The sequence below is a fragment of the Gymnogyps californianus genome, chromosome 6 (genome assembly GCF_018139145.2).
Source record: "Gymnogyps californianus isolate 813 chromosome 6, ASM1813914v2, whole genome shotgun sequence".
In the NCBI taxonomy this organism is placed as follows: domain Eukaryota; kingdom Metazoa; phylum Chordata; class Aves; order Accipitriformes; family Cathartidae; genus Gymnogyps; species Gymnogyps californianus.
In genome coordinates, this window is record NC_059476.1 from 166,641 (window position 1) to 182,568 (window position 15,928).

At 35.0% G+C, this 15,928-nt stretch overlaps 2 protein-coding genes across 2 annotated transcripts in view; one reads left to right on the forward strand and one right to left on the reverse strand.

Annotated features, from left to right (window-relative positions):
* ALDH18A1 (aldehyde dehydrogenase 18 family member A1) overlaps nt 1-15,928 on the reverse strand; it is a 148,437-nt gene that overhangs the window by 113,798 nt on the left and 18,711 nt on the right. The gene's annotated exons all lie outside the window — the stretch shown is intronic.
* CFAP46 (cilia and flagella associated protein 46) overlaps nt 1-15,928 on the forward strand; it is an 89,351-nt gene that overhangs the window by 50,523 nt on the left and 22,900 nt on the right. Inside the window, exons 32-44 of the mRNA XM_050899072.1 lie at nt 253-420; nt 799-947; nt 2,386-2,484; nt 2,749-2,878; nt 3,819-3,965; nt 5,358-5,558; nt 7,124-7,230; nt 8,054-8,236; nt 9,049-9,184; nt 11,013-11,201; nt 11,937-12,125; nt 13,464-13,598; nt 14,548-14,727. Coding sequence (XP_050755029.1) covers nt 253-420; nt 799-947; nt 2,386-2,484; nt 2,749-2,878; nt 3,819-3,965; nt 5,358-5,558; nt 7,124-7,230; nt 8,054-8,236; nt 9,049-9,184; nt 11,013-11,201; nt 11,937-12,125; nt 13,464-13,598; nt 14,548-14,727 — 2,013 coding nt within the window. The remainder of the gene's footprint in view (nt 1-252; nt 421-798; nt 948-2,385; nt 2,485-2,748; nt 2,879-3,818; nt 3,966-5,357; nt 5,559-7,123; nt 7,231-8,053; nt 8,237-9,048; nt 9,185-11,012; nt 11,202-11,936; nt 12,126-13,463; nt 13,599-14,547; nt 14,728-15,928) is intronic.

A 15,928-nucleotide genomic window follows, 5' to 3' on the forward strand; every position in this document is an offset into this window, starting at 1 on the left:
TATATCATACCTTCACTCTTGATTGCATGGACTTCACAGGTCATAAATTTACAGATACTTTTCCTTTTTTTTGTTGCATTGGTCAAAATACCCCTGTTTTGTGAAACCCACAGTCTAGAGGTCAAAAAAAAAAAAGACAAAACTTCAAAGGATATTAAGCAGATACCCTTTTTTTTTTTAACGTTAGCTGAACGTTTAATACTAACAAGAATGTTAATTTGGCCTCATAAATGTCCTTATTTTTTATTATAGGTTGAAGTTTCTATTGTGAAAGAGAAGCCTAAAGGGAAAGGATCAGTTGATACCTTACCAGCAAATGTGGAAGAATGGGCTCATTATGACTGTCCCAATGAAATCAGAGATACTTTTAAACAGAAAACAAATAGTTACGGTATTAACTGGGATAATTTCCCCAAACCTGTAAGTATACTCCCCGAAATTCTAGAGCATTTATTATTTAGGAAGAAAATGAGTAGCAGAGAACTATGTTGCATTTTAGTTTTTCTGTCTGTGCAATAAAGAGTATGTTCACAGCTGTCAGAAATACTTCCTTGTCATAGTATTCATTAATACTTCAGAAAGTGTTAGTATGTCCTCTGCATTCTGAAATGAACTTAACTTCCAGAATAAATTTACTGGCTTTCTGTGTACGTAGCTGCTTTTTCAGCTTGAAAGTTTTTTTTATTTTTTTTTTTTTTTTAGTAAAGTTTGGAACTGAAGATGTAATCATTAATTTAAAATTTATTCTCTACAAAATGATGTTTATACTGATTGAATTTAAAAAAAAATTCTTTTCAGACTTGCACTTTGTATTTTATGGACCTTTTATCTAAAGAACTGCAGAAAATTTTTTGCCCCCACTTGATTCTTCCAATCTTTCAGCTAGCTGAAGTTATTGCTAATGAAGTTGTGGAATGTAGAAGTCTCTCTGATCTCTATCACCTTCGGTTTGTATCCTTTATTTATTTTAAATAGAAAAGAAACTGAATGGAGTGGACAATCCATTAATATTTCACTGAATAGTAACAAGGCTTTGTGTGACTTATTGTTTTATATTTGTAATGTTTTTTATTTCTTTTCATTCCTTTTATATACATTTTAATAGAATTTTGATGAATTGGTTTGCTTCTAGAATTAAAGCCACTAAGTTTATCTGTTACTAAACATGATCTCCACGAGGGAAGGTGGACCAGATTATGAACTCAAGCCACTTTCATGTGAATAATTTTTGAAATGCCTTATTGTCACCTAACTGAAAAAAGCAAAGTCCAAAAAAATTTCAATAAAAGTATTATCTTTTAAGTATTCAAAAGGCAGACTACCATCTTGCATCAAAAATATATTGTCTTTAGAGCCCAGATAAGAGATTTGCCTTTGTGGCCAAAATTCTGTTATTTTTATGGATAATTAGCCCTAAAAGTTTTGATTCAAAAATATTTAATATGCATGCAATGGCAAATTATTGCTGTTTTAGTTAAAACATTTCATCATGCTTTTTTGAAATGTATTGCATAATGTTTGCTTAATAATTAAAAGTTATAAGCAATAATTGCTTGTTTAATTCCTGACAGTTTGTGAAATGCCACATAATGTATTTTTAAAATGCCTGAAACTGATCCCACGTAACAGAATAGATAAATATTCACATAAACAAATGTATGTGTGTTTAGCTGGATTGCCAATTGATTACTGAGTTACTGTCTTACAAGACTAAAAGTGATTTACTAATAGGAAATTGATTTGCAGCCAAGCTTTGCCAGACAATTTTTTTTGTTGACTCCTTAAGATTTGTTTTTATTTTATGGTATTTTATTTATATCTATGACCTGATTTTTATATATGATCAGATAGGTGTAGATAAATATATTACTCTCTACTCAATACAGAAAAGTAGGTTAGCACATACACATGTATGGGGTTTTTTGCATGCTGTAGTGAGACCATATTATAAATATTTTTGTACTTTTACCGTGTCATTTTTGCCACTAAATTGGAGAGATACGGGTTTGATGGATGGACTGGGGATACCAGTGGATGCCCCATCATTGGAAGTGTTCAAGGTCAGTTGGACAGGGCTTTGAGCAACCTGATCTAGTGAAAGATGCCCCTGCCCATGGCAGAGGCGTTGGACTAAATGATCTTCAAAATGTGCCTTCCAACCCAAACCATTCTATTATTCTGTGACCTCTATCAATGGGTAATTTCAACCACCGCACTTCCCTCTTTTTTTATTTCAAATTGTTGTTATTGCTGATATTAACCAAGTCATAAGAAGGTAGGATTGACAAATGTGGAATATATGTTCTTTATATATAATGTGTTTATATGAAGCAACGTAGGAAAGATTCTGATTGTTTCTTAAACATTTCTTCTTTTTATTCTTAGAATTGCCCTGATATGTTCAGACCTAAAACTGAGTCAGGCATCTTTGTATCATGAGAAAGCTGCTGGAGAAGCATACATTAGTGAATTAGAACAAGCAATGTATGTATTTTCACTACAGAGGCTGTATTTAGTTGGGGTTTTTTCCCTACAGTGGATAAGTGGTGTTGGGGGAAAAATGTTATTAAAAAACATGATCTCTTAACACAAATTTGGTATATTAGCTGTGCCCTAAAATTCTGTGCATGATTGTTTTGTATCTGTCCACAGACTGAGTGTATGGTGAAGATACCTAACAGACTCACACTTCATTATGAAACACTTTTAAAATATACTTGAATTTACTTGTTCTTTCTTGTGATTTAGGTGTAGGCAAGAGATTGCACTGAAAAAAGAAAAAAAAGTGCATACTAAGACAGAGGAAAGAAAAACATTTTTTGAAAATGCTCAGCTGAATGATAGTAGGGATGAGAATATCCTTACTTCAAGTGAAAAGGTTTGTATTTCTACTCCAGTTTCTTTAATAAATTACTCTTCACTTTTTGTTTTAATACACTTGCTAGTTTGTTTTTAAATAATTTTATACTTGAGAAATACACAAACACAAAAAATCATTAAAAATGCATACTACTTAAATTCTGCTGGCACGCATCAGCTGAATGTAAGCTGAGTTTGCCTGGCATGTTATTTGTATTGTGGAACAACAAGAATAGAATCTGTATTCATACAAAGTAAAACTTTTCTACAAATGGAATTTGGGACTAATGCAAATCAATGGAAAAGACTGAGAAGCAAAAAAGATGTTGTATTCACTCTTGGTCTCAGTTTTCTCTTCTTCTTCTCTCCATTACATCACTGCATACTGTTTTGCTCCCTCTTATACATTGTTTTAAAGGCATGCAAGTATTTCAGCTCTGTCTTTTCTATCTCTTTTTTAGGAAGATAATTGCCTTACTGATGTTCTTAAAGGTTACCTCCACTTTCCTCTTTATTATGGCAATTCTGTCCTTGTTTTCATCATATCATTCTGCTCTCTGTATATTTTTCCATTCTTGTGCATGTAAAATATCTTTTTTTCTAATTACTAATCCCTCTCGAGTCACGTCTTTTAGCTCTTGCAAATAGTTTTTCTGTTTGTTTTAGTTATTACAAAGAATCAACTTCTTCATGACAGCAGCAGATCTGAAGTAGTTAATCTGTTCTAAAATTAGTTTTAATAGTATATACTTATTAGTTGAATGCCTTTTGAGGGTTATAAAATCCAAATCTCACAGTAAACCTGTTTTTCCTGTAATATAATGTTGAATTTCAAAGTTAGAAAATAGAGCTGGACTGTGGGATATATCAGGAATTGAATATGATAGTTAATAACAATTTGTATTCCATCTAGTTTAGTTTTGAAATTTATGAAGGTGTAATATTTTGTTATTTTTCAGTTTTTTGAGTTAAATGCGGTAACAGGAAAAGGACTGAGTGCACTTTCTTTCCCTTACTTGTGGATAGAAAAAGCTGAAGTACTAATTCAGCTAGGCTTGTATCAACCAGCAAGACTTCTGCTTTCAGAGGCCCATGCTGCAACTCAGGTACATCAGAAATAAAATAGAAAAAGAAACATTAATAAAACGTGTAGGAAGAATGTTCATTTTGATGCAGTCATTCCTCATAATAATAATCAAATTGCGAAACCAAACCTTGCCCCCCCCCCCCCAACCTATGTCATTTGAGTTTCAACATATATAAGGCATACATTTAAATATATGGCACTTAAGTCCAACTTCATGGGAATTGTCTGAACATTATTTCAACTTGTGAAGTAGTGTCAGCATCTCTGTCTGCTTTGCAGTGACCTTGGAAGATGTATGTATATCTAAACCTTGTTTGTTAAAATAGTTGAGGGACGTTCAAGATTTGCACATAAGAGAGCGAGCATTTAGCTCCATCCTCTCAACATTTTGATCATGTGAAAGTCTAGTTATATCATTTTGAATTTCATTACAGTTTTACTGCTAACTGTGTTTTGATGAACAGCCACTGACACTGAAGTTATCACTTAGAATTCTGGCAGATCTGAAATAAGTGTCTACACGTTCCACCAAAAAAATCCACATTGTCTTATTATTATGAAGGGTTTACATTAAAGATATTCTTCCTATATCTACCGTTCTCCATTATAGCTCTCTTCTTGGTTAGACGGGTTACTGAAACATAATCATTGCAATAAATCCTTTACTTTTAAAAAAATGTAATTGTTATCCTGTTATTCCACATAATAATTTTTCTCATGTAAGTAAAAAATACCTATGTATATTTAGCATGAATCATGAATACTTTGAATAATAACATATGAATAATATATTCATTAATAATATATGTCTCTTATTGAAGCATGAATTTAGTATTGTACATTGAGAAAAGTTCAAAAGACATTAGGGAGGACAATAATTTTAATGATATAATTTCTTATTAGGATCCTGTATGTCTGTATGCTAGTATACTATCTATACTGTACACTATATTTGTCTCTTGTATACTACTAGTATATAGTTTATAACTAACATAAGGTAGCGCTGTAAATTTACTGGAGCTCTAGTGTATCTACATCCCAGTTCACTAAAAAATTTTTCATCACCACATTTCTTCATCAGATACTGACAAATGAAAGCAGATATATACATACTAAATAGTAGCAGAAAAATAGCTTATTTGACTTGTGGGTTAGAAGATATGGGAACATTAAAGAAATATAGAGTATATTTGAATATTTGAAGTTCTTGATATGAAGTAGACACTTTATGTTTTTGGAAAAAACAAAGTAATATAAGAAGTAACTAAGAAATTCTACAGATAACTGAGGAAACACCATTCGCTTCTTATTTCTGTGCCTATTCATAAGTTTAATCTAAAATATGAATAGAAGTAAATATGAACAGCAGTAGTGGATCTTTTGTATATAGGTCACATATCTTTTTTCCTAGGAATTGAGGGCCCTGTATGACGTGTCAAGGTGCTTGTACTTACTTGCTGTATTGGCTAACCTGGAAAGAAACCACGGACAAGCTAAAGCACTCCTTGAAAAAGCACAGCTTCTAGGAGGAAATGAACAGTTTTGGTACAACAGTACTCTTAGTCTAGTAGAAGCAATTCTAGAGGAAGAGGGGGAAGGAAAACAGAGCATGGTAAGGAAGTGTTTTGGTTTTGGTGGTTGGTTTTTTTGCAGCAGTGGTGCCTCTCTCTCAGTGAAGAGAAATGTTGTAGCCTTTGCATTTCAATAAAAGCAAAAATAGTTAAATGCAGTTGATGTTGTTTTCTCTGTTGTGCATTCAACAAACATTAATTACAGATTCCAAACAGATGCAGGCCAGTAGGAATGAGATTTTACCTACAGAAGTTTAGGATGATTTTATGATAAGCTGTATATACTTCTATTGAAGTAAGAGCAATTGCAATCTAGTATGTGTAACTAAATCCCAGAGATCTGATTCTCTTGGTTAGAATGCTTTTGTACTCAAACAATTCTGTTAACATTGATGTGTTTATTTTCCATATTTAATAAAGATTATAACTTTCGATACTATTCCCTAATATGGACTTCCTTTTCAAATATTTCAAATAGTTTTGCAAATATTATTTTTAGATTCTGGAAGATACTACTGTAAGTATAATATCTATATTTATTAAAAACCTTTTCCTATTTGACCCTTAACATTAAAATATCCATTTACTGTTCAACCCTTAACTTTCATGAGTTTCAGTGTAAATATAATTTTGTTGTGTCTGTGATGATCTGTCCTTTATTGATAATCTGTGCAAGTCTGTTTTGTATAGAGGGATTATTTTGATTTGGGCTGAAGTCACATTTACAATCGTTGAAGGACAAAATACCTGGTTACCAGTGAGAGCACTTACTAATATTTTACCAGATTAGCTATTAATGAAATGTATGAGGTGGGGTTTTTTTTCTCCACATGTCTGACCAACATGACTGCAGCAGCAAAATTTTTTAATAAGGACAAATCTGTAGATGAGGTTTTGAGCATCATCTAAAGGCTTTTTCATTCAAAACTATTAGTTGGGGACTTCTTTTACATCCCCAGGTGGCAAAATTATACTAGTGTAAGGTTTACTTGTGTATTAATATGCTAGTCAGTGTGCGTAAGGATGCAGGAATCTGTCCCTAAGAGGATGCCTGTGAAATATAGAATCAAATGACTATTTAGGTTAGAGGTCATCTGGTCTAACTCCAGGCAAAGCAGGGGAAGTTTTGAAGTGAAATCTGACCTTATTGTTGAATCAAGTTGCTCTGGCCCATATATGGCCACTTGTCAAATATCTCCAAGAATGGAGATTCCACAACATTTCTGGGCCCTTGTTATTAAAAAAAAAAAAAAAAGTGACTATGAAGGTGGCTGAACACTGGAACATCTGTTTAGAATTCCTCTTTTTCCAAGTTGGGTCTGTTGCCTCTCGTTCTTTTGCTATGCACCTCTAAGATGAGTCTGGCTCCATCTTCTCTCCTTGTGTGTATGGGCTCCATTGACTTAATCATATCAAAATATCTAAATATGATCATAACTCATACTTTCTAGACTTATATACAGTTGCCAAGAATCAGTCATCTTGGGGAACGTTAGGGGAAGATACTTAACATGTTCTGCGCAAAATTTAAGCTTTCTAAATGAATGTTTAATATTATACATAGACATTTAAAATAGAATTATGAAATTTCTGATGTTACCTGCAGGCTTGTGAGATACTGGAACACACTGTAGATGTGCTCAGATCTACTTTACTGAAGAGACCTAACAGACAATCGGAGTTGGGTTTTATAATTGCATCCCTTGAAGCCAGGTAACTGTCTTTTCATTAAAATATGCCCAGCCTCTACTATGCAGCTACATTGCAAATATATGGTGATTTTTACCATTCATCTTTATTTTAGTATGGTGCATTCTGTGGATTCTCAAATATTTTTTTTCTAAGTAATTTATGTTTATTCTTTTATTTAAATTTAAATTTGCTTTCCAATTTCTTCATTCTTGTATGTAGCCCTACTACCTGTTAAATTAGTAAGCTAGTTCAGATACCACTACCTGTTGTGCATAGTTTGTGGTGTAGGTTATCCAAAGGAGCAAGATACATTTGCCTATACAGAGGTATCTGTTTGAGCACAGATACTCCCACAGCACTATTGTAGTCTGCAGTATTGACCTACTTCTCTCCTCACCATGATCCAAGAAGTCTTTTTATGGTGAAACTAAACAATGATTTTGGTTACATTGAAATCCAAGCACAGAGAGCTTAAAATGTGTTGGTAAAAGGAGAGAAGTATATAACATTTACACTTCCTTCTCTTTCCAGAAATGTGAAACTTCTGGATTAGAAAGGGAAGACTAATAGTCTTCTCAGTTCAACTATAATTAGAAGACTGACGAGGCCTAGGCTGTTTGAATAATTAGATACATGGAACAAGTGATATCTCAATTCTAATCTGAAAATATAGTATTTTGATTTTTTTCAGGACCTACTATAATTTGTAGACCACAGATTTAAAGAATGAAGAGGCTTTTTCTAGATTTCTTGTAATTTAAAGGAAAGCAGAAAGAAATATGTCAGTTTTCAAACACAGCCTGTGCTTTCTGACTGCTATCTTGTACTTAATTTTTATTCCTAGGAGAACACTTATTCAGATACATTTTGCCCAAGATGGTATGATAGTTAATGCTGAGTCTTGTCAGTTGCCACATATGCTACAGGAGTCTTACAACAAATTAGTTCAAATTGAGAAGGACTTCTTTCATTATGGGCATAAAAACTGCAGTGCTGAGATACTGCTAGAATGTGCAAATATTCACAGGTAAGATTATACCTCTGATGAAAAATTTTATTTAACTAGTCCACGAAGTGTATTGTTTACATTTTTGTAGTCTAATTAAAGATGGAAAAGAGCAGATAATATTGTCAGGTTTTATATCTTGGTGTTACACGTCTATTTGCATTCTTGATGTGTTCTGTATTCAGAAAAATACAGTAGAATCAAAAATTATTTTCAGTGAAGGCAGAGTTAATCTTACATGGTACTAGTGATTTTTGTACTGTTTTTGAGGTCAAAACAAAGTATCAAGGTCTCTAAGTCAGCTTTTTGTCCTTCCATTTGTAAAGGCATTTTGGCAGCCACACCAATCATTCTCAAGTATTTATAGGCTTTTACAATTCTTACTGTTGAAATGGTTCCCTAGAAATTGCTGTAATAGCAAAAGTGCAAAACACAGTATGCCTTGACTCCCAGCTGTTTCCAAGATGTCCTGTTAAAACAACTGAGATATGTTTTGTACCTGGCTGTTCTGCCATTTTGTTCCTGGTGAATACATACTCTAGAATATTATCTGCCTTTCTTCTCTTTGTGTCTTGGCATCTTCTTGCATTGCAGCGGTACAGTTCCAAGAATAAGACCTTGAAAAAATAATGTGTGAATGTTCACTTTTCCTATTTGAACATTTAGAAAACACATGTACAAAATTAATCTATTTTATCAATTAATCTATTTAAGCTATTAATCTAATCTATTAATCTAATTATTTTATTATATATGTTCAATAGTGTTGATACCATAAAAATAAACACTTTCTTATGTTAGTTCCTTTGGTTTTATGGCTGGTTTTTTTTCAGGTTGATTGCCAAGCAGGAAAGAAACAAAGAAGAAAAACATAGTCACTATCTAGATGCTTATAACTTAGCTCAGAAGGCAGTATCCAAAACAGAGGAAGTGTTTCATAATGTTTGTAGCTTAGTTGCAGTTAATGAGGTATGGATATATATTTTTTTTTCTACTCATGGAAAAGAAATTAATTTAGTTGTACTATTCACTCATTCTTGGATAATTCCTGGAAGCCCCAAATGAGATTATCTTCCTGTAATGATAGGCATTGTTTGAATATAGAGGGAAACATTGCATGTCAAAAGAATTTACAGTTTAAAAAGGGAAGAAGAGAAGCAGAAATGAGAGGATTTGTTCGGTCTGTGTCAATTTTATTTAATTCTAAAATTTATCTAATAGCTACAAAGGAAGAAGTCTAAACGTGGAGGTATTTTTGATTCTCTAAATACCTCACAAGTTTAAAATTCTCCACAATAAACTGTTCATTTCTCAGGAGAAAAAAAAGGTTACAGAATGTTATAAAATCATAGAATGGTTTGGGTTGGAAGGGACCTTTAAAGATCACCCCGTTCCAACCCCCCTGCCACGGGCAGGGACACCTTCCACTAGAGCAGGCTGCTCAAAGCCCCATCCAGCCTGGCCTTGAACACTGCCAGGGATGGGGCATCCACAGCCTCTCTGGGCAACCTGTGCCAGTGCCTCAGCACCCTCACAGTGAAGAACTTCTTCCTTACATCTCATCTAAATCTACCCTCTTGCAGTTTAGAGCCATTATCCCTTGTCCTATCACCACATGCCCTTGTAAAAAGTCCCTCTCCAGCTTTCCTGTAGGCCCCTTTAGGTACTGGAAGGCTGCTGTAAGGTGTCCCTGGAGCCTTCTCTTCTCCAGGCTGAACAACCCTAACTCTCTCAGCTTATCCTTGTAGGAGAGGTGCTCCAGCCCTCTGATCACCTTCGTGGCCTCCTCTGGACTCGCTCCAACAGGTCCCTGTCCTTCTTATGTCGGGGGCCCCAGAGCTGGATGCAGTACTGCAGGGGGGGTCTCATGAGAGCAGAGCAGAGGGGGAGAATCACCTCCCTCGACCCGCTGGCCACGCTTCTTTTGATGCAGCCCAGGATACGGTTGGCTTTCTGGGCTGCGAGCGCACATTGCTGGGTCATGTTGAGCTTCTCGTCAACCAACACCCCCAAGTCCTTCTCCTCAGGGCTGCTCTGAATCCACTCATCGCCCAGCCTGTATTTGTGCTTGGGATTGCCCCGACCCATGTGCAGGACCTTGCACTTGGCCTTGTTGAACTTCATGAGGTTCGCACAGGCCCACCTCTCCAGCCTGTCCAGGTCCCTCTGGATGGCATCCCTTCCCTCCAGCCTGTCGACCGCACCGCACAGCTTGGTGGTGTTGGCAAACTTGCTGAGCGTGCACTCAATCCCACTGTCCATGTCACTGACAAAGATGTTAAACCAGCACTGGTCCCAGTACCAACTGTATGTAAATAAAGAAAGCCTGTCTTCAAAATAGTGTATTTTGGGTAATGAAAGCCTGCAGCCTACTTTGCTAGTGTGTACCATTATTATACTCTAGCATCCAGGGTTTTTTTTTTTCTGCTTTGCCTTTTTTAAAGAGCAAGTATTTTTGTGCAACTACCAAAACCATTAATATTAAAATTCTGGGTTTATGTACACATTTGTAACTCTTTTGGAATTAGATATTTGTACCAGGTACATAAAACGTGAAAAGCAAAAACCCAGCTACTCTTTTTCTATGCAGCTACTTTGATTGCTTTGTAATATATTTGACATTGAAGTTTATCTTTTAAATTACTTAAATAACTTCATAACAATATCTCTGATCTATTGAGGTGATATTGTTAAAATGTTTGCTTCTTTAGTTAAAAGAAATACAACACTTAACTTCTTATCAGGTAAATTTGCAAAAATATTTGAAATCAGAATTCTACTTTCTTTTGTGTTTCAGACTACAAATATTAGTATCCCATTAATGAGGCAACTAGCTAACAGGAAAATACATCTTGTAGAAATTCTTTTGGATATTTTTCATCATGTTATTACTGAGAAAAAGCTTAAAAAAGTGGGAGAAGAAGCATCTCATAAAATTGTGGAGGCATTCATCAGGGGAACTATTGAAGATGATGCAACAGAACAGGTAATAGAAAATATTTAGTGCTATGATTTGCTTATAAAAGGTATAACAAAGTTTCCCAGGGATGTTTTCCATAGCAGAACTTCTTCCACTGCTGAGGAAACGGGTCCCCAGACCATTCATGTAGTTTTGCAGCAAAGAAAGTTCAAGTCTGTGGTTTTTGTCTTGGGGATGGTTTATTGGGGTTTTTTTTGTTTTGTTTTCTTGGAAAGATCTTGTTTCTCAAATACAGAGACTTAAAAACCACTAAGAGTACCAGGGAAATTATTTGAGGCTTTATAATTGATGGGGGCTTTTTTGCATCATTGTATCTTCTTTTTAAAACAGTTGGTTTTAAGCAGAACTGCCTAACTGAGCTGATGAATAAGAACATAAGACATGCCCCACTGGAACAGAGCAGTAATTCTTGCCTGTTATTCTGTTTCTGACAAAGACAATAGGAAATGCTGTTACAGGAAAGCACAGTATCCCCACCGTTCTCCACGGTACCCTCCCCTTATCCCATGTTTTCCTCAGCACTGATTGTTGTTTGCTTATGGATGTTACAGTGTACTTTTTTTTAATCAATTGTTAATGAATTTGTATATCCATTAAAGTCAGCTCGTTTGTAGTTGAAAGTGTAATCACATTTAACAAATTTGTTTGTATGTAAATGTGTATGTTACATTTTTTAAAAAAGTATGTTTCAGTATGTGTGGGTATATATGAGCAAATAAAGATAAATATGTATTTTACCAGGATTGGAAGCATATGGAATACACTGTGGGTCATATTACACTGGCTCAGTTAGCAAACGTACAGAATCTTTGTAAAGGCTGTCCTGACATCAAATCCAAATGCCTATATCTCACTGGAAAAACTCTTCATTTACTTGCCATTAACATAGATCCTGTGCATTCAGAGATTTACTGGAAACCAAATGTCATGGTATGCATTCTTTTCTGCATTTAAATTCATTCCTATGTGTAAAGTTTGTCTGTCACAATATTTTTTCTGTATACACTTGTATAATACTACTCTTTATTTAGAGCTAGGTTTTACATATTGCATGCAAGCCATAATAAAAATGTATACTGAACCAAGTAATTCCAGAATAATGCTTCTGCCTACATGCCATCCTCATGTAGATAATTTTTTGATGCGTTCCTGACATATTGTCGTGGTTTAACCCCAGTCAGCAACTAAACACCACGCAGCCGCTTCCCCCTTCCCCCTTCCCCCTCCCAGTGGGGTGGGGAGGAGGAAAGGAAAAAAAAAAGTAAAACTCGTGGGTTGAGATAAGAACAGTTTAATAACTAAAGTAAAATATAATACTAACAATAGTAATAATGAAATATAATAATAATAATAGTAATGAAAAGGAATATAACAAAAAAAGGAAGGGGGGGGGAGAAAAAAAAACAGTGATGCACAATGCAATTGCTCACCACCCGCTGACCGATGCCCAGTTAGTTCCCGAGCCACGATCCGCACCTCCCAGCCAACTCCCCCCTGTTTATATACTGGGTGTGACCTTCCATGCTATGGAATACCCCTTTGGCTAGTTCAGGTCAGCTGCCCCGGCCATGCTCCCTCCCAGCTTCTTGCAGACCTGCTTGCTGGCAGAGCATGGGAAACTGAAAAGTCCTTGGCTTAAGATAAGCGCTACTTAGCAACAACTAAAACATCAGCATGCTATCAACAGTATTCTCACACTAAATCCAAAACACAGCACTGTACCAGCTACTAAGAAGAGAGTTAACTCTGTCCCAGCCGAAACCAGGACACGTATGCTAATTACAATATTTTCAAAAGAGAAAGAAAAAAAATTCCTTGAATGCCTTAAAGGGCTAGGTAGGTTGGTCTCTGAATCCATGCAAACAAGAAGTAATGACTTGTAGACTAAAAGCTCAGATTTGTAAGTTCCTTTTGTGTAGTAGTAAGAACACCATGTAACAAAAGGGAAGTTGATTGAGTCATTATAAATTCAGTGATGAATTAAAGTGTTCAGAAGAAATTAACTGAGGACAAATACCAGAAAATAAAAATCTTAGAGGTTGTATGGAGGGCCTTTTTAGTTTCTATTAGTCATATTGTCATCATAACATACTAAGAAATTCTGATGCCTGATAATATTGCTAAATCTCTCACCCTCAAGGGATTCATATAGTGAGATGATTTCTTTTAAGATTAATTCCATTTTCACCCAGATTTTCACAAAAGAAATGAAGCCAGCCATATTTAATGGAATGATTAATTATTCTTTTTTTATACTGTGATGAGTAGGAACAAGCTAAATCAGACATCGCAAAAACTTTCCTGACTTCAGCAGAATGCAGTGAAGAGGGAGTGACAGACAGCAGCTTACCGACTACTAAACGTCAATATGATAAGTATAGGAGGAAAATACAGGAATTAAAGGTATATTAGCGTATGTGCTTGCATTAGAATTTGAGTGCTGCTTTTTTATGGAATAATAGCCACCTCACCTTATCAGTTCTGTTTGAACTGATAATGGAAATGTAACATAAATTTGAGCTTACAAAAGAAAAAAATCTCCAAAACACCCCCAAAAACCAGCTTTCCATCACTACTCTGCTGTGTATCTCCGTCCAGCCCCTCAATACATGCTGTGGGAGCTCCTGATTGAGCTTTCCCAGTTGCTCCCAGAATGAAATAATTTCTTCTTCAGTGATTTCCCACTGATTGAGCATGTAGCAGCCAGGACAAGATGAACAGGCAGCTTTCTCTCTGCTTCACGGACATGCCTTTCTAAGGGAGCATAAGATTTTGCACACTGGGAACAAAGAAAGAAATAACTTCTGTCACAAAACATTTGTAAAATTCTTACAAAATTTAAGTTGTATTGTATGGTGAGCTGATCTCTGTTAACTACTGCAGTTCAAAGCACCCTAGGAATTGGGAATGTACAGTTTGTGTTGCTAGTATAATCAATAAATACCTGTGACAAGAGATTTGTGGGTTTATTTGTGTTACATATAGTTAACTGTCAATGGAAACAACTGTACTGAGAATTGACAGAAAATTCCTTTGTTCTGAATGGCTCATATTGCCTGGAATTTAAATACCGTTCTGCTAAGTACACGTTTTATATTAAAGAAAGTATCTTATTAAAACATTTATTTTTTAATGTTGTATAACAGATGTTGGTGTCTGCTAAATAATTAATCTATATTTGCATATTTTGATCATACATTAAGTAAATGCCTTAAAAAGGAGAAAAAGCATTAAAATTAGTCATGAAAAAGTGATACTGTCTTTTCTAACACACTAGTAATCTGTATACTTATAACAAATATTTAATATTAATACATATTTTAATATAAACCTTTTTATTTTTATCATCTAGAAGGAACATAGGTTGGCTCAGAAATATCTTTCTCAATCCAGTGAAGCTTTGCTACAGTGTATGGGTATTGCATTCAGTCATAATATTACTGATGTACTGGCTCCTGCTAGTTTTGAAATGGTTGAATGCTTTCAACAATTTGATCCAGTTTCAACTAGCCAGTTTTTGGCACTTCATCAGGTAATGCAGCTAATGTATTGTGCTTCTTTCCAGTATAAAAAGGGTGGTTTAAGTTACATAAGCAAAAATATCTATTCATATAGCCTGAGAATTGGTCATACAGAACACAATGTACGGATACATGTAAGAACTAGCGAGTAATACAGGTAATCACATATCTGTACGGATACATATAAGAGCTAGCGAGTAATACGGGTAATCAAATATATGATATGTTTGCTGAGTTCAAAATGTTTGATCAGTGGCTTTTTAGCAATTCTATTATCTGTTGTGTTTGACTTGACATTTTCATTGATGATTGCATACATGAAAAGATTTTAATATGAATAAATTACTGTAATGTGATTAGCTAAGATAAGACATTACCACAAAATACAGCTTCATCCTTCCCTAACAAATAATTTTTAAAATGTTTCTCTGGATTTGTTCATTCATTATTTTGAAGTAGATAGGAAAGGTTTACATTCAGTTGGTCAAGTCAACACCTACACATTGTGGTCCCATAGATGGCTCGAAGGTGTATGAACACACTCATCCATGAGAGTATGTGCCTTCATCACAGAGAAGATGAGGAATGGCTGTAAGGCTTATATTCCCTACATCAGGAACAAATAATACATACTTCCTACACCATCATCTCCGTTGCACAAGTACAGAAGTGCACCTCATACTAATTTCCTTCCTGCCACATCAAGGCAACCGCAGGAAATTATGAAGACAGTAAGCATGTGCCTCTGTGTCAACACTTAGATTTGCAAATACCTCCACCCATGGGTGGAATGGACTAGGTAGGTCTTTTGATAAATCAGAAAACAGCTAATACTGGGTTTCGTGGTTCAGTCCTTTATTCCTGTACTCCTGCAGCACACCATATTATTTATGGTTTGCTGTCATACTTGTTAGTGAACAAGCTAAGTAGAATGCATATCAAAAAACCATGAGTAGTCATGTCTTTTACTGGGCAAAAAATTCTGCTAATTCAGTTACTATCCTGCCCAGAAAAGTTTGTATTTAAAAAAAAAAAAAAAGTTTAAAGTGTCACTCCATGTCAATATTAAGCCTCCCTTTGGAATTTTTGATTAGGTCAACCCAAATGGTATTTTTTTTAATGTGACAGCTGCACTAAAAGAAAAAAAAAGGCTTTAGCTCTTAGCAAGCATCAGTTCAAAGGACAAGATTGGTATGTTTGCTGAAAGAAAAG